The following is a 19,244-nucleotide window of genomic DNA, read 5'->3' as shown; positions in this document are numbered from 1 at the left end:
AAAATCCTGCTAATTTAACGGGTATAGTTTACTAATGGAGAACGGGCCGTAACAAAAAATATGTTCCATTTAGAGTCTGGTTTTATTGTGACTCTATTTAAACAAATTTACGTAAAGTCAACAATTCCAAAGACCTCCATCATCCCTCTTGTTTTTTAATGTTGAATCCTTTTGAATTTTGTTCGGTTTATTTTTCCATATTAAATATAATCGTTTAACACCATCTAATAAGGAAAATGTTGACAGGAAACTCTTGATAGACCCTCTGCCTTAGATAATAAAACTCTTGCCAGCCAAGAGTTATTATTATGTTTTTCTAAATCATGTCTTTAATGGGATTTAAGTCATTTTAATTTAAAGACACTTTAATACTCTGTGCTTAGCCCTGGATATCTACTCACCCTAGAACCGCCTCTGTTTATAGGTGTATATATACATAATTGTATAATATAATTAATCTTTACCTCATAACGGTTTTATTTTTAGACTCCGCGGGGGGCAACGGCTCGAAGGTGACCGTTGACGTCACGGCCACGTGTCGATCACGTGATCGCCGGAGACGCCGCCGCTGCTGCTGCTGCTGAAGTTTCTATGATGGCGGCCAGTAATTATTATGGATTCACACATGCAGCTGCCGCTGCCGCCGCCGGCCCGCAGTACAGGTACAAAACAAACACACATGCGCATGACCACACATCGCTTATTTACAGCAGTCACGACGCCACGACGGACTTTTTAAATGAGATGCTGACGGCCAATGCTCACACATCTCTAGAGCTGCTGTTGTTTGTGTGTTTACTGATGCTTGCATGATATTATGAAACGGAGCAAGTGTGTTCGCGGGAAATATTCTTGTGCTAATGTAAATACCGCGGTGCTGTCGTGCTTATGGACACGTAGTTCTGTTAAGTACCATGTTTATACCATGGTAAACATTTGGTGCTATGCTTTCACCATATAATTCTGTGACTTTACCATTGCAATATAATATTAAAAATGTGCTATGCTTACAAAAAAAAAAAAAGTACTGTATTTTGTTGTTCTTTATAGTAAATACGATTACCAGGTTGTTTTGCACACTTGTAAGGGTGCATATAATCTGCATTCATTCTAAATCCCAAAATTCCCATTCAGCGCTCAGCCGCCTCCTGCCTATTCCCACCCAACCACGGGCAGCTATAATGTCCAGCCTGCCCCTGGAGTGGCCCATGCGGTGACGGCCTCGTACCCCACCGCCCAACCTGCTACCCCCGCGGTGACTGCCCCCTACCCCACCTATCAACCCCATCCCACCCCGAACTACTGCTACCGGCAGCCTGAAACATCCCCGCAGCTGACGACCACCCCTCAAACCTACCAAGTGTTGACTGAACCGGTTAGTCCTGTCTTTGCTTCATTCATTTTAATGATGCTTTTCAAGTGGGTTCATTTATTTATTCTTGAATTAATTGGTTATACAGGAGAATTATAGCTACGGTCGACCACCGCCGGTCAGCAGCTACGAGAACAAGCAGTACTTTCAAACTAGCATCGCACCTGCGCAGCGAACCGCAACCGAGGCCTACTTCCAGACAGGTGAATCTGATTTTTCTTTTAATCTGTTTTGAATGTTGTCAGAGGTAAAAAATAGTAGCTAAGTATGTAAACAGATTTATCAAGCATTGAATTTTTTGTTTTAAAGACAGTTTGTGTTTGTCATCATTTATTCATCCTCAAATAGTTCGAAACCTGTACGAGTTTCTTTCTTCTGTTGAAGAAGATATTTTGAAGAATGTTGGTAACCAAACAGTGAATGAACCCTTATTGACTTCCACAGTATGGTAAAACATGCTGTAGAAGTCATTGGTGGGAACAGAAATTGTTTGGTTATCAACATTATTCAAAATACCTTCTTTTGTGAGTGAATGATGACAGAATTGTAATTTTTCGTGTTTGATCTGCAACATTCCCATTCAGAAATCCTAAGAGGTTTTATAAATAATTTTTAAAAGCTGTAATTATGAAGTTAATGTTGGTTTACAGACTGATGCTGAATAGTTTTTTTTAATCTGTTAGTTTAATATATTTTAGTGTAATATTTGTTACATTTACATTTTATTACATTAGCTTAATGTAAAATTTGTCATGCATTTTTATTTTTGTGAGAATAATAGAGAAATATAATTATTCTTAATTATTTTGAATTATTATAATTTTTACTGTACATTTACCCAGTATTGTGACTTGCAGTGATTTTAATGCACTTTTTGCCCATAGTGTTTTCTAAAAACTTATGAAAGTGTTAATTCATCAAATTCAAAGAAAATGTATATTGTATAATCAAAAGCTTATTGTGTTGCATTTTTTAGGATCAAAAAGCATTTTTTTTTCTAAAAGCTTAAAATATTTGCAACACGTAAATCTTTTCTTTGCAACTAATCGGTTAAGTATCACAATGTCTGAAACTGAAATAAAAATAAATCAAAAAAATGACAAAAGCACATAAAATTACTGAACCTTAAACTAATATATATATATATATATATATTAATTATATTAAAAATAAAAGCTAATTCAAAATACTAATATATATATACATAGTAATGGTGTGTGTATACACACACACACATACACACACACACACACACATATATATACATATATATATATATATATATATATATATATATATACACACATATATACATATATACATATATGTGGTGTATATAAATGAAAATTACTAAATGTTTGTGTTCTGTTGGTATGAAACCATGTGAACTTTATGTGTGTTTTACATCTTGTGTATTTTACGTCTTTACAACTTGCATTAATCTTTAAGAATTACTTGAAAAACCCATCTAAGATATTTCAAAGCAATCAAATGTGACCCTGGACCACAAAACCAGTCATAAGGATCAATTTTAGATTGATTTAGATTTTTTGATCAAAAAAATTTTGATGTGTGGTTTGTTAGAATAGGACAATATTTGGCTGATATATTCGACAATCTGAAATCTCAGGGTGCAAAAAAAAAAAAAAAAAAATTCAAAATATTGATAAAATCACCTTTAAAGTTGTCCAAATGAAGTTCTTAGCAATGCATATTACTAATCAAAAATAAAGTTTTGATATATTCACGGTAGGAAAATTTCAAAATATCCTCATGGAATATGACCTTTACTAAATATCCTAATGATTTTTGGCATAAAAGAAAAGTCAATAATTTTGACCTCTACAATGTATTGTTGGCTATTGCTACAAATATACCCGTTCAAACGGTTTTGTGGTCCAGGGTCACAGATGTCATTAATATGCTAAAAAATATTTTTTCCAAGCTATAGCCTCCAATTTTTAGGTTAAAATTAGACAATCTTTGCCTTTCCAGGGCTGAAAAGTGGCTACAGCCCCACGAGCACAGCGTACAGTCAGCCGCCTGTTCAAAGACAGGTTGCAGCTTTGAAACCCCCTCCTGCTGCGAGCTCCGTGTCCTCTAGTTACACCATCTACCCCACATCAACCAGTGTACAGCAAACTCCAGCCCCAATATCCACTTACACCCCCAGTTCTTCCTTCAACTCTACAGCTGCTACGTCCTACTCTGGTACGGCCGCATCAGATTCAGATTTATATGTCATGAATATCTGCCAACGTATCATCTAACGGTGTTGCTTTCTTTGTTGCTTCAGCCGGTCTCAGTTATTCCAGCTATGAGTCTAGCGGTTACACATCTACGCCGTCGTACTTCCAGCCGGCGCAGTTGGCACCCCCTCAGGCGCAGCCTCAACCTCCCCTCCAGCAGCCGCAACAGCCCCCACCACCGCAACAGACGCAACAACCTCCCAAACAGCTCGCCAACTCCTCCTGGAGCAACACCGGGAGCGGGACGGTCACCAGTTCCACCGTCAACACATACAAGAAGCCCGTTTTCCACCAGAACAAAATGCAGAAACCCAAAGGCCCGCCCAAACAGCCACAGCTGCACTATTGCGATATCTGCAAGATAAGCTGTGCCGGGCCGCAGGTGAGCGTTTGCATTAAATCCACATTCAGCTTCATCCAAAAATGATATTTTCCTGATTACTTACTCACCATCAGGACATCCAAAATGTGTAGGTCTTTCATTCTTCAGTCATTTTCTTCTGTAGACTTCAATTTCAATTAATTTCTCAAAATTAGATTTTCCTTCTACTTCAGTAGCGCAAGCTTAACAGTTTTATTTCCATCTGTACTGAAGATTTTTACTGAGGGGCAGTGTTAGGGAAACGCATTATAAGTAATGTGAGTAACATAAGATTATGCAGATAACAGTATTGCATTACTTTAAAATTTGCAATCAAATTACAATCAGAGTTGTGGTGTGAAAGCCTTTGCAGTTGTAGAAAAAAATAGCCGTTTTATTTGTTAATAATAATGTAATGTAATTAGTTACTTTTCATGGAGTACTTTTAAAGATTTCCCCTTATACCCCTAGTACTTTATACTTTCCCCAACACTGCTGATAGGTTTGTTCATATATCATTCGCCTGGTTTTGTGCAACATTTTATACCTTCCCTAGTTAAAAAAATAATAGATTTAAAATGCATTTATTTTATACTTAGTATAGTTCAAGTCTATTAACATATTTACTGACATAACGCTTGAGACTTACTGATGTAAAAAGTACTACTTGTGCCCAATGCACATTTCTTAATATTAAGCGTAAAATATATTTTAATGCCACTGTTGATGAGAAATGTATGATCTTTAAGTATTTTGCATGTAAAGATCGATATTATTTAAAGTGTACCTAAAGTATGCTTGCAGTAGTTCCACTTTAGCACAATCAAATATACTTAAGTACTTTTTTTTTTTTTTTTGGAATTCAGCACTACTTACACGCAATTAAAGTGCAAATGCACTGGTATGTATGCATTTCCACAGAAGAATGCTGTAAGGCCAGGTTCAAAATTCTTGTTTCATTTTGTTGACATATTACTTTAAAAGGTTTTTATAGAAGGGATTTTGGATATTTTTTATTCTATCACGCCATAAATCAGAAAATACTGTAAACAATCATAATAAAGTTTAATTTACCACGTTTGTAGAAATATAATGTTGTATAAAACTAGGTGAATGATATATGAACAAACCCTTCAGTAAAAATCTTCAGAATATAGATGGGAATAAAACTGTAAAACTTGGCGTATGAACGTTCTACTGGAGTTGAGAAAAAACTAATTTTTTTAGAATACCGACTTTAAAGATATTTGTAATGGAAATCTATAGATCTAAACATACAAAGTGCAATCTGTAAGTCCAGGTTCAAAATTCTTGTTTCATTTTGTTTACGTACTAGAGTCAAAGGTTTTTACAGAAGGGAGTCTAGATATCTCTTTTTATCACTCCATAAATCAGAAAAAGCTGTAAACAATCATAATAAAGTTTCATTTACCACGTTTGTAGAAATATGATGTTGTATAAAACCAGGTAAATGATCTATGAATAAACCCCTCAGTGAAAATCTTCAGAATATAGATGGGAATAAAACTGTAAAATTTGGTGTATGTACGTTCTACTTGAGTTGAGAAAAAACTCATTTTTTAGAATACTGACTTTAAAGATATTTGTAATGGAAATCTATAGATGTAAACATACAAAGTGCAATCTGTAAGTCCAGGTTCAAAATTCTTATTTAATTTTGTTGACATACTAGAGTCAAAGGTTTTTAAAGAAGGGATTCTAGATAACTCTTTTTGTCACTCCATAAATCAGAAAACAGTGTCAACAGTCAGTATAAAGTATAATTTACCACATTTGTAGGAATAAGATGTTGTATAAAACCAGGTGAATGATATTTGAACAAACCCCTCAGTAAAAATCTTTAGAATATAGATGGGAATAAAACTGTAAAATTTGGTGTAAGTTTGTTCCACTAAAGTTGAGAAAAAACTAATTTTTACAATATCGACTTTCAAGATTGTATTACAATACATTGCACTGTAATTGAAATCTATGGGTGTAATTAAAGTGCAATAAAATAAGTGTTTTGAATGTTTTCATTCCACTAGTCATAACATGTTATGAAAAGCCAAATAACCCAAAATCTCAAAACTGGCCAGTGCATTTAAAACAAACAAACAAACAAAAGATGCTTTTGCCTGTAGTTTCTTGCCTTAAAGTTTCCCACATTTAGTGGAAAGTTGTAGAAACAGTATTCCTTCATTGACTTGTGCTCTCCTGCAGACGTATCGAGAACATCTGGAAGGACAGAAGCACAAGAAGAAAGAGGCGGCTCAGAAGAGCGGCAGTCAGGTGACCAACGGACCCCGTGGTGTCCAGACGCAGCTGCGCTGTGAATTGTGTGACGTCTCATGCACCGGCGCCGATGCATACGCCGCGCACATCCGGGGATCCAAGCACCAGAAGGTTCGTTAAATGTCATGATGGCTCATTTGGCCATTTTAGTGCTCTTGGGCTTTTCAACATGTTTTGTTTTTGCAGCTTTGTTGTTCATTGAAATGCAGCTGCTGTCAGTGCTAACTTACTAACTTTTTCTCAGGTGGTGAAGTTGCACACCAAACTTGGCAAACCCATCCCTTCCACAGAGCCGGTTTTAGTGAGCTCTGCCTCTGTTGCTGTGACTACTAGCAAGACAGCGGTGACAACCGCTCCCACCCCTACATCAGTGGCACAGAAGTCTCCAGCAGTGGCGCCTTCGAAACCTGCGGTGTCTCCTGCGAAAAAACCTGCCACTGCTAAAGTTGCCATTCTTGGTAAGTGACCTTATAGAGCCTTTTCAATAAATGTGAGCATGATGAATTTCTCTGTAAGTCATTTGGAATACTGTTTTTTAAACTGACTTGTGCAGAAAGTTTTGCGACCGTGAGAATTTATACAAGTCGTTTTGCGAATAATATATTTAATTTTTTTTGCAGTTGCACAAATACATAATGTAGTACTAGTTTTCCAAGTGGTTAAATGGAATTTGTTTGCATTTGCTAAATTTACATTAGAGCTTATCTAAATTTATTATAAATTTATTTGCAGTTGCAACACTTTATATAATGATTGAAGGTTTAAGATTTTTTTGTGAAACGTGAGCAGAACAAATTTTTTACATATTCGTATGCAGTTATGCAGTTGCATAAGTTTGTTGTATAAAAGTAGTTTTCTGAATGATTAAAAGGATTTTTTTTTTTTTTTTTTTTTTTTTTTTGCAATTACGATTTTTTGCGATTATAAATTATGTTGCTATTTTTCTTTTTTGTGAAACATGACCAGAACGATTTTCTTTGTAAATCGCTCGGAATGTCTGTTTTTAAAACCGTTAATTTTACAAATGACTATCAGAATTTTTTTTGGAATTAACAATTTGCACAAGAATAATTTTTCTGAGTTATATACGTTGTCTTCGCAATTTCAAGTATGTAGTATAAAACACTTTTTCTGAATGAAAAAAAAAAAAATGGTCCCAATTCTGACATTTACATTAGAGACTGTGATTTATTATAAATTTGTTTGCAGTTTCGACAGTTTACATAATGCAATGCAAAATGAAATTGCTGTGTAGATCATTTAGAATACTATCTGTTCTTAAAACCGTTAATTTTCCAAATAACTCTCGCAGGAATTTTTCTCATTTACGAGAATTTACACAAGAATGCTTTCACAAATTATTTATATACTCTTATACTCTAGGTTTTCTAAATGATCAAAATGAATTTGTTTCACAATTGCAACTTTTACATGGGAGATTATGTGAATTTATTATAAATCTATTTGCAGTTTCGACAGTTTACATAATCCATTAGGGTATTTTTTGTGAAACATTAGCAAAACCAATTTTTGTGTAAATCATTTGGAATACTGTTTTCTCAAAACATGTAATTTTACAAATGACTTGCACAGAATTTTTTTTTACAGTTGAGAATTTAAACAGGAATAGTTTTGCTAATTATTGTTTTTTCACAATTGCACAAGTATGTAGTAAAAAAACTACTGAATGTCTGAAAGGAATTTGCTTGCGTTTGTGACATTTACATCAGAGCTTATGTGAACATTTTATAAATTAATTTGCAATTGTGACAGTTTACATAATGATATTTTAGTAATTATTTTCAGATTTTTGTTTATAAAATTTTCAGATTTTTGTTTTCAAAAATGTGACTGAATTTACACGGAAATTCAGTCACATTTTTGATATTATACATAAGTTTTGCAAATGCTTGATGCAGAAAGCCTCCTAAACTTATTGGCCTCATTTGTTTAACTTTCTTTATAAATAACGTGTAAAACTATTCTTGCATGACTTGTTTTGCAGCAATTTAAGCAAAAATACTTTTCTGACTTATTTAAAATTTACAAATGTATTTAAGAAATGTTGGTAAAACTTTACTATAAGGTCACATTTGTTAACTACATTAGTTAGCATGAACTAACGTTTAGTAATAAACGTTTTTAATAGGGCTGGCAAACGATTTATCACGATTAATCGCATCCATAATAAAAGTTTGTGTTTACCTAATATATGTGTGTGTACTGTGTACAATTATAATGTGTATACATAAATACACAAGGGGAATTAAGGGGAATATGTTATTTATGTACAAAGTATTTTTGTTTATATATAATATCAATTCTTATATACAAGTACATATACTTGTAAATATTTCTTAGATAAAGACATGAATGTGCTTGTATTTATATATACATAACATTTACACACAGTACACACACACACATTAGGCCAACTCAAACTTTTATTTTGTATGCGATTAATCGTTTGCCAGCCCTAGTTTTTAAATCAAAAGTAGTTTGTTTTAGCATTAGTTAATGCATGTGAGCTGACATGAAAAATATTTTGTTAAATTTAGAGCGGCGAAATGATTAGTAACGAGTAATTGATTCAAAATAAGTTTGTTTGCATACTACAAATTTTGCATACTACACATAAATGCATATATTTAAAACATAACTAAAATTAATAAATGTTTCACTCATTGCATGAACTAATTTTAACAAATCGTAATGAAAAGTTTCATGAATGATTGAAGATTTACACCTCAATTTGTTCACATTTGTTTGTGTAAGAATATTTATAAGACCTGTTTGCACACATTTACGTTCTGCTCATGTCTCATAAATGAGGACCAATGTGTTTAATTTTTAGTTAAGTATTAGTATTTTTAGTTAAGCTTAGTTAAAAAATAGTCATAAATCCATGAGTTTTCCAATTTAGTGATTACAGTCTTCTGCGTTTCATTTCACCTTCTTATCTTAATTTCACCAGCGCTTGCACAATCACTGTCCACACTGGTCTCAGAAATAGATGAGATTTCCTCTTTAGTGTATCACTCAAAAAACCCACATTGATAGGAATAGATGAATTACATCCTGCTTTGCAGAAGAAAAATCTCCTTATACTCTTATCAGTCGGCATGTTGACGCAATGCGTCTTTCACATTTTTTGGGTATGACGTCAACACAGAATCCTTGGTCAATCTTTCTGCTTTACATAGATATGATATGATATTTATTCCAGTTAATGTTGCTCAGCAGATTATGAGCTTATAGATGTAACCATACTACAAATCCTGCAAATCATTTTGCAGAAACATGAATTAAAATGAATTCCATAATATCCATTTATCTCCAGGCAGCAGAACATCCACACCAGCTCCGGTAAAGATGGAGGAGGCGAAGCCGACTGTGGTGAAGACAGACGCTTTGAGTGACGATGAGGATGGTGACTGTGCTGGAGCTCAAGGAGACATTCAGCCTGTGGGACACGATTATGTGGAAGAGGTGAGGCTGTTCACAGGGTTTCCGTGGGTCTTAAAAAAATTCTTAAAAAGCCTTAAATCGCTTTTCTGTGAATTAAGGCCTTGAAAAGGTCTTAAATCAGAGCAGAAAGTCTTAAATTAATGTGATCATGGCATTAATTTTCATAAGGGATTTTTTCCTCATGTGTTTTATTTTAAAGTGAAGAGAAAGCATAATTTCTGATTTTTGTGCTACATGGCTTAGATCAGTCAATATTCATTAAACAATACACAGTGAATGGTGCTATGTGCTGATTCATCTGTCAGTCACCCGAAGAAGAACTTGTCGTTTTGATTTTTTTTTATAGTAATAAAAATCATTTAGTTCAGTTAGAGAACAGACAATACAATTAAAGCTGAACGTGGCTGCTCAAATGCAGTGTGACGAACGAGTCTCATCACATTTCATTTATTACGTGAAGAGAGTGAGTCGAGCTGACTGACAAGAAGAGAGAGGCAAGGAAGACAAGACTATGGCGGAAGAGTTTTAAAAATGGAATGCCTGTTTTAAAATATTTTGAATTTTGAAAAGCCTGTTGATTTCTGCCATTTATCTAAGGTAATAGTGGAAGTTTCACATTTATTTGGTTCCACAGTGTTTGCTGTTTTTTTATTTATTTCTTGTTCCTTTTGCTAATAAACGTTCTACGTTTCTTATTTATTTGGTTACATAGTATTTGCTGATTTTCAGTTTTCTATACCCATTTAAATTTTGTGTAAGTTATTATTTAATATTAGGCAGATAACATGGTGTAGTATTATTCATTTTGTTAAAAGTTCTTTACTTTACGTTAATACCACTAATTAAAGGGGAAACTTAAACTAAAAACAAACAATTGCTTGACGCCGAATTGGCAATAATTTGAAAGTGAAAGCAAAATGTTGCTTTTAAGTGAAAGTAAAATGTGCACGTTGCTTTTAACCGAAGGAAAGCGAGAAAAGAGGAAAAACTTAAACTAAAAACAAACAATTGCTTGACGCCGAATTGCCAGTAATTTGAAAGTGAGAGTAAAATGTTGCTTTTAAGTGAAAGTAAAATGTGCACGTTGCTTTTAACCGAAGGAAAGCGAGAAAAGAGGGAAAACTCAAACGAACTAAAAACAATTGCTTGAAGCCGAATTGCCAATAATTTGAAGGTGAAAGTAAAATGTGCACGTTGCTTTTAACTGAAGAAAAGCGAGAAAAGAGGGAAAACTCAAATGAACGTAAAAATAACAATTGCTAGACGTTGAATTGCTGCTAATTTGAAAGTGAAAGTACAACTCAAACTATACTTAGAACATATTGCTGCATTGTTTTCCCTTTGATTTATTTTCCTTAAATTTTCTTTAGTTGATCTTAAAAAAGGTCCTAAAAAGTATTACATTTACCCTCATAAAACCTGCAGAAACCTTGCGTTCAGTCAAAGTAATTATTTGCATATTATGATGAGGAAAGCTTGAATATAAGGAGTGAATCAGTGAATCAGTCACAAATCACATTTATTAGCAAATCACTCTGAATCAAAATGATTTCTTTTAGTAAATGTGTTACATTTCAAGGGTAATTGGGTATTTGTCATTCTGTTGAGGGTTTATGTTTCTGAATTGTGTGATTTTTCTTTTTCAGGTTCGAAATGATGACGGAAAGGTGATTCGCTTTCACTGTAAACTGTGTGAATGCAGTTTCAATGATCCCAATGCTAAAGACATGCACCTGAAGGGACGGAGACACCGGCTGCAGTACAAGGTAAGACGTCACCCTGTGAGAAAAATGCTATTTTTATTTTTTTTATTATTATTATTTTTTTTTAAATGTACGTTTTTGTATATGTATTATTATTAAATTCAAAAATTAAATTCAAAAATTGCTTCATGTAATTAGATTTTCTTATTTTTTAAACTTGACGGATTCAAAAAATGTACTACAGTTAAACTAACATTCTAAAGACATAGTAAAGACACTAAATTTTGCAGGGCTGCTGTTAATGGCCATTTTTTCCCATGTTTTTTTTTCTAGAAAAAAGTCAATCCAGACCTTCCTGTGGAAATCAAACCCAGTAATCGAGCACGGAAACTTCTGGAGGTCAAACTGCGAAAACAGAAGCAGAAATCTGTGCTGAAGAGACAACAAGAAGACGAACAGCGCTGGCACATGGAAATGAGGTCTTCATCAAACATTCAATTAATTTTTTTGACATTGAAATGTAGACTGAACATATCACAAGGCCTTTTCACTGCAAGTTAATATATGGAGCGTGAAAAATATACAAGTACAAAAAAAGATGCATCTCAAACTCCTTCAAAAAGAATCTGAAACGTCAGTATCAGATTTATGTAAGCATTTTGTTTGAGTAATCTTGTGCTAAAAGAAAAACTGAATATTTGATATTTTCACAACTTTTCAAACTTATCAAATATGCATCAAACATGATTTAAGTTGCTTTGAATAAGAGTTAATCATTTTTATTTTCACAAAATATATATTGTATAATTTTTTTTATAAGTTAAATTCTGCTCTCAAATAATTATTGCCCAAATAATTTTATTTTACCTGTTTTGCAAGTATTATATGTAATAATTCTAAATGTTGTAATAATTATAATAAAATCATTATTATAAATTCTAAATTATATATATAAATTATTATAAATCATATAAATCACATCATAAATTGCATATATGTAACTTTTTTTTTTTATAAATAGCAAATATTATATAGTATAACAATTAAGGTAATAAATATTTAGTATTTTCGCACCATTATAAAATCTAAAAATCTGTAACATTTGTATATAATCAAATTCCTTGAATAATTGTAGATATATAACATTTTCATGTCATTAAAATTCAGTACTCTAAGAATCTTTATTGTAATAAATGTGTAACAATTATTTAAAAATATTCTTAAATTAATTATTAAAATATTATAAATTAAAATTATATTATAATTATACATTATTAAAAATCATAAAAATCACTTCATAATTGACGTATATGTAACATTTTTACAATGATAAAAATTCAGCTTTTAGCTGTACGTTTTAGCAAATATTGTGTGGTTGTTGTGAATTTTTTTCTTAGAGACCAAGAGACGTTTTGGATATCTTGAAGCAGAAGTTTCTCTTTATTCAGATACTCGCTGTGTAGCGCTGCAGTCATCAAAAAGTCGTCTGACAAAATCTCAGCACAGCAGAGTATATAGGCTTGAAGGAGGGGGAGTACAAAGAGGTGGAAATAATCTAAACAAAGCATGCAAATGCAGTACAGGAAATCAGCTCAGTAAAAGATTTTTCCCAGCCTTGATCTATTTAAAATACAAGTTTCATTCAAATGCAAAGGTGCTAAACAAAAGGCACAGTTGTACCTTGAGCTTAGAATTCACACTTAACTTGGGAAAACCTGCCAGATGTTTAGAAACTGCGTAAAGACAAAAGGTTACTGTCTCAGGGCCTGGGCTGCCTGCTCTTAGACTGTCACAATATACATAACTTTTTCAGTTCATGTTGTTATATTGGAACCTATAACAAATATGCATAGGATCAGCGTATTTTAAACAGATTCTTAAATTTGTAATCCCACATAGTATAATAATTGTTAAGGTATATAAATATTTAGTAATTTTTTAAAATATATAATCATTAAATCCCTTTAATTTTAGTGGTAATTTTTGTGAATATTGTGATGTATAATATTATAAATGTAATAAATATAATGATATTATGATATTATTATTATTATTATATTAAATAAATCATAAATGAGGAGTTCATTTGCAAAAACAGACTGCTTTTAACATCACTGCAAAAATAATGTTTTTTTGTCTATTCCAATTAATTTCCGTCAAACTGCAGTTAGGTTATTTCAGTTAAGTAAAAATAACTAAAAACAACAGTTTGTGAAATGAAAAAAGTGTTTTTGCAAATGAAAATAAAAATAAAAAAGTTACGATTTTGCAAATAAACTTCAGATGTATACATAACATTTTTCATATAATAAAAAATGCAGCACTAATTAAATTTAAATTATTATTATATTCTATTATTATTATTATTATTATAATTATATTAAATTACTAATTAAATGTAAGTTTTTTTTAATTATAAGTAATTGTATGTATGTGTGTGTGTGCATTTTTTGGCAAATATTAAATGTAACGTTTGTATAATAATTAATGTAATAAATATATATTCATTTTCTCATCACTTATTACACTAAATATAAAGTCAGTCGGTTACCATAGGATGATCTTTAATTTTTTTTAATATTCAAATTTCTCTGTACCATCCAGCAGGCGGTACGAGGAAGATATGTACTGGAGGAGGATGGAGGAGGAGCAATTATACTGGGTGGAGATGAGACACAGAATGGCTCCGCCTCCTCTCATGGGCCGGCCCAGCATGCCGGTCCCGCCCCTTTTGGTAAGAAATCGCGATAACCGAAATCTAGGGTATTCACTGCAGGTTTCAGATGGAACATTTCAAACAGACCAGAACTGATGCTAGTTTTTATCAAGTAGTAAACAGCCACAATTCTCCTAATTATCTCTAGCCCGTGCGAAGGCCAGATTCGCCCGACGACCGCCACATCATGGCCAAACACTCGGCCATCTACCCCGTGGAGGAGGAGCTTCAGGCCGTCCAGCGAATCGTGTCGCATTCTGAGCGCGCGCTCAAACTGGTGTCTGATTCGCTGCTGGAGAAGGAGGCGTGTGCTGTGGACGACGACAGCGACGTGACGGACAAACAGTGAGGACTCTTACTAACTAGCTTTCTGTTTATGCTATCGAATAGTCATGGGAAGTTTAGGTTTACGTGCTTCCTCCCGGACAGGCCGGAGTCTCAGGCTCGAATTCTCAAAGGAGTCATGCGCGTGGGAATCCTGGCTAAAGGTCTCCTCCTGCGCGGCGATCGCAACGTCCAGCTTATCCTTTTAGCGGCCAAGAAACCCACAGCCTCTCTATTGAGAACCGTTGCGGAGCAACTGCCCAAACAACTAGCGGTAAGCTTGTCCTTTTTTTTTTTGTTGCAGAGTTGCTGTGCATGCAAAATAAATGTTTATGTTGAAGCTGCTGAAAACTGTTACTGACTTATGATCTATTTATACACATGTGGTTTTCTCACCTTGTTTCCTTTCATTTTGGCTGTTACATGATGGAAATCAGCCACATTTGAAATCACATGATCCCAGGTGTCGTGACAAGTTTATGTATAGCAACATGTAGCGGGTGTGTGGTTAATGTTTTGCAGTTTCTTAAACTAAAGCTTGGCTGTCCAATGCCTGAATCTCACTAAGAAATGTCCAGGTCATGTTTCACAAAAATAAATCAATAAATCAATAAATCAATAAAATGTAATATTTTTATTCAGAATACTTCAAATTAAGAGTTATTATATTTTGCATAATGCAAGTGAAGAATATTTTTAAGCCCATCAAGTTTTTTATCTTTGATTAATTAAACATTTCCTAAAATGTCATTACTGTAATGCTGCTGCTAAAGTATTAGCATAACATACAGAAAATCATACAGAAAATTATTTTCATGAAATTTAAATTATTTTCATGAGGTTTTCAAAAAAGAAAAATAGCGTAAAAAAATAATAAAAATCACAGTTTAACATATTTCCTAATTTCATTTCCTAAATTGGGATTAATTTAATGCAGCAAAACAAAAAACAAAACAAAACAAAACAAAAAAACTCATTACTGTAACTTGTGGAAAACTACAGAAAATTATTATTTTGATTACAATTTAACATATTTCCTAAATTGTCTTTCTTATAATGCAGAAAAATAATCACCATTACATACAGAAAATTATTAAGAAAATTGTTTGCATACAAACTAAACATATTTTCTAAAATGTCAATACGATAACGCAGCAGAAAACTTCATTACCGTAACATGATGAAAATTGTACAGAAAAGTATTTTTTTTATTACAATTTAACAGATTTCCTAAATTGTCTTTGCTGTAATGCAGTGAAAACATCATTAGTGTAACATTCAGAAAATCATAAAGGAAATTATTTTCATGACAATTAAAAATATTTTCTGAAATGTCTCTACCATAATACAGTAGAAAACCTCATTACCGTAATATTATACAGAAAATAGATTTTTTTAAATTACAGTTTAATATAATTCCTACATTTTCTTTACCGTAGTGCTGCAAAAAAAAGAAAAAAAAGTAACATTTTACCGTAAAAAATTACTGTAACATACAGAAAATCATTAAGAAAATTGTGGAAAACTATAGAGATTATTATTAATTTTATAGCAATTTAACAATTCCTAAATTGTTTAAATTGTCCTAAATCACGACTGTAACATACAGAAAATATTAAATAAATAAATAAAGAAAATTATTAATTGCATGCAAATTAAACACATTTTCTAAAATGTCAAAACCATAACATAGAAAATCATCAAATAAATTTTCCGTAACAGAAAATTATACAGAAAATTTTTTTATTACAGTTTAACATATTTCCCAAATTTTCTTTATTATAATGCTGCAAAAAATAAAATAAAAAAAACATTACTAAAAGATACAGAAAATCATTAAGAAAATTATTTGCATGTCATTTGAACACTTTCTAAAATGTAATTACCATAACAAAAATACAAAACCTTTGCTGTAATGCAGCGAAAACATCATTACCGTAACAGAAAATCATCAAAGAAATGATTTTCATGACAATTAAGCATATCTTCTAAAATGTCATTACCAGAGCGCAGCACAAAACCTCATTACTGTAACATGTTGAAAATTATGCAGTATATTTTTATAACAGTTAATTTTTTTCTGTTCAGTATTTTATTATATATTCCTAAATATTCTTTATTGTAATGCTGAAAAAAACATTACTGTAACATACAGAAAATTAATTTGCATGCCTAAAATTTTTATTTCCTAAAATGGCATTATCATAACGCAGCACAAAACCTAATTACCGTAACATCCAGAAAATGATACAGAAAGATGATTTTTTTTATTACAGTTTAACATATTTTCTTTACTCTAATGCTGCAAGAATATCATTACCATAACACACAGAAAATCATAAAGGAAATTTTCATGACAAACATATTTGCTAAAATGTCATTACTGTAACACAGCACAAAACCTCATTAAAGTAACTTGCAGAAAATTATACAAAAAATTGTATATAATGCTATATATATATGCTGCTAAAATATCAATACCATAACACACAGAAAATCAATAAACACATTTCCTAAAATACCATAACGCAGCACAAAACCTCATTGGAGTAACATGCAGAAAGTTATACAGAAAATTGACTTTTTTTAAATTAGTTTAACATATTTCCGAAATTTTCTTTACTATAATACTATAAAAAACATTACCATAACATACAGAAAATCATTAAGGAAATGTCAATTAAATATATTTCCAAAAATGACATTATTATAATGCAGAAACAAAACCTCATTACCGTAACATGCAGAAAATTATACAGAGTTTTTTTTTTTTTTTTTTTTATTACAGTTTAACATGTTTTCTAAATTTACTTTGCTGTAATGCAGCAAAAACATAATTACGGTAACATACAGAAAATCATAAAGGAAATTATTTTCATGACAAACGTATTTGCTAAAATGTTATTACCATAACGCAGCACAAAACCTCATTACCGTAACATGCAAAAAATTATACAGATTTTAAAAAAATATTATTACAGTAAAAAAATAATTACCATAACATACAGAAAATCATTAAGGAAATTATTATGTGCATGTCAATTAAACATATTTCCAAAAATGACATTACTATAATGCAATGAGAAAATTTCATTACCATAATAACAAATACATATACTTTTCCAGATTTTTCTTTTTACTTTTCACAGTTTAATTGTCTTGTAATTTTTTTCCCACATTACAGTAATGACATTGCGGTAATGACTCAATGCATGTGGAAAATGTGCTAAATGTTATGAAAATGTCAAATATTAAGAAAAATCTTAAAAAATACTTTATTTACTTGATGCAATCACTAACATTTTTATTCTTTAGTGTTTTTTAACATTACAGTAATGAAACTGAGATGATTATGCATTGTGGTAATGACTAATTGTGTAAGGAATTTAATATCAAATCTTTATGATCTTAAAAATGTATACTTATTTACGTGATACAATCGGTAACATGCAGATTATTTATTTATTTATTTTCACTTCACAGGAATGAGACTGAGATGATTGTGCATCGCGGTAATGACGGTGTAAGGAAAATGTGCTAAATGTCATGAAAATAATGATCTTAAAAATATTCTTTATTTACTTGATGCAAAATATAATTTCTTCCTCTTGGTTTTTGGGATGAAATATGACCCAGACATGTTTCCGGTGGTTTATTGTGTGATCCACCCATATGTGATTTAAAACGACTGCAAATAAATGCGCTTTTGACTTTGCTCCTTCTGCTGCTGTTGTGGTCCGTGTATCTTTAACTGATCTTTAGTTCCACTGCCTGGTTACGACACCTACAGAGAGAGACTGGGGCTTGTACGTCATTCACATACGCATTATCTCCCATTAACCCCTGCATTACCCAGCCAAGACTTTAAGTGTGGCAACATCCCACTGAGATTACAAGGGACAAATTAAGGCCCCTGCATTGACCCCCGCCGTCTCCTCTGTAGTAACGCAAAGTGTCCTTTTAACCGGCAGACCTTTTCTGAAGATCAGTATGAGGTGCAGGTACACCCTGAGGAAGCCAACATCGTCATTTTTTCAAGCAAGGAACCAAAAATGCAGGTCACCATCTCTCTTACCTCGCCAGTGATGCGCGAAGACCCCGTCCCCAACATGGAGAAAGGTTAGAGAACCCGTGCTTTCCCTCAGCAGCACTATATGTGTTCCCTTGGTTCACAAAAAAGACGGATATTTCCATACAGAATTGAATTTTCCATCAGTGAATTGGCCTTCCTGTTCATTTCTACCCCCCTTCCCCTCCTTCACTTTTTTTTTTCCTTTCGGTTCAGACCATTATTTGCCCTCGTTCGGTTTTGCATTGCTTTTTGAAAGCGTTTTAAGGAATCAAAAACAGGATCTCTGACCTTTCTTTACCACTGTGGCGCAATATTGTACAAGTTGTGTTGTAAGATACATGAGCACTTCAGGATGAGAGAGATTTTTAGATTTGATCGCAAACGTTGTCAGGCCTTGCTGTTTATAGACGCAAAAGTGGCGGTGAACGAAGTCTGGGGAGTGACAATCGCATTTATTTTTGAATGTTTACATCATGCAAAATTGTCATTCTTGACGTTTTCATATTAAAGGAGAAGTCCACTTCCAAAACAACGATTCATATGTAATGTACTCACCCCCTTGTCATCCAAGATGTTCATGTCTGTCTTTCTTCGGTCGTAAAGAAATTGTTTTTTGAGGAAAACATTTCAGCATTTTTCTCCATATAATGGACTGATATGAGGCCCCGAGTTTGAACTTCCAAA

At 32.6% G+C, this 19,244-nt stretch overlaps 1 protein-coding gene across 3 annotated transcripts in view; it reads left to right on the top strand.

Annotated features, from left to right (window-relative positions):
- Nucleotides 1-555: 555 nt before the first annotated feature.
- zfr2 (zinc finger RNA binding protein 2) overlaps nt 556-19,244 on the top strand; it is a 29,402-nt gene continuing 10,713 nt past the window's right edge. For 2 of the 3 annotated variants that reach the window (XR_007825290.1, XM_051094735.1), the window contains exons 1-14: nt 556-662; nt 1,135-1,375; nt 1,461-1,575; nt 3,368-3,583; nt 3,669-4,003; nt 6,206-6,388; nt 6,522-6,735; nt 9,618-9,766; nt 11,392-11,511; nt 11,782-11,927; nt 14,053-14,182; nt 14,313-14,509; nt 14,594-14,762; nt 18,460-18,607. Coding sequence is in view for 2 of the 3 variants with exons in the window: in XM_051094735.1 (XP_050950692.1) it covers nt 592-662; nt 1,135-1,375; nt 1,461-1,575; nt 3,368-3,583; nt 3,669-4,003; nt 6,206-6,388; nt 6,522-6,735; nt 9,618-9,766; nt 11,392-11,511; nt 11,782-11,927; nt 14,053-14,182; nt 14,313-14,509; nt 14,594-14,762; nt 18,460-18,607 (2,434 nt within the window). In the remaining variant the exon portion in view is untranslated. The remainder of the gene's footprint in view (nt 663-1,134; nt 1,376-1,460; nt 1,576-3,367; nt 3,584-3,668; nt 4,004-6,205; nt 6,389-6,521; nt 6,736-9,617; nt 9,767-11,391; nt 11,512-11,781; nt 11,928-14,052; nt 14,183-14,312; nt 14,510-14,593; nt 14,763-18,459; nt 18,608-19,244) is intronic. The other variant, XM_051094736.1, reaches the window with a different exon arrangement.

This window comes from Labeo rohita, chromosome 22 (genome assembly GCF_022985175.1).
Source record: "Labeo rohita strain BAU-BD-2019 chromosome 22, IGBB_LRoh.1.0, whole genome shotgun sequence".
NCBI lineage: Eukaryota > Metazoa > Chordata > Actinopteri > Cypriniformes > Cyprinidae > Labeo > Labeo rohita.
Note: the sequence above shows the minus strand (reverse complement) of the source record. Positions and strands in the feature narration are given on the sequence as shown.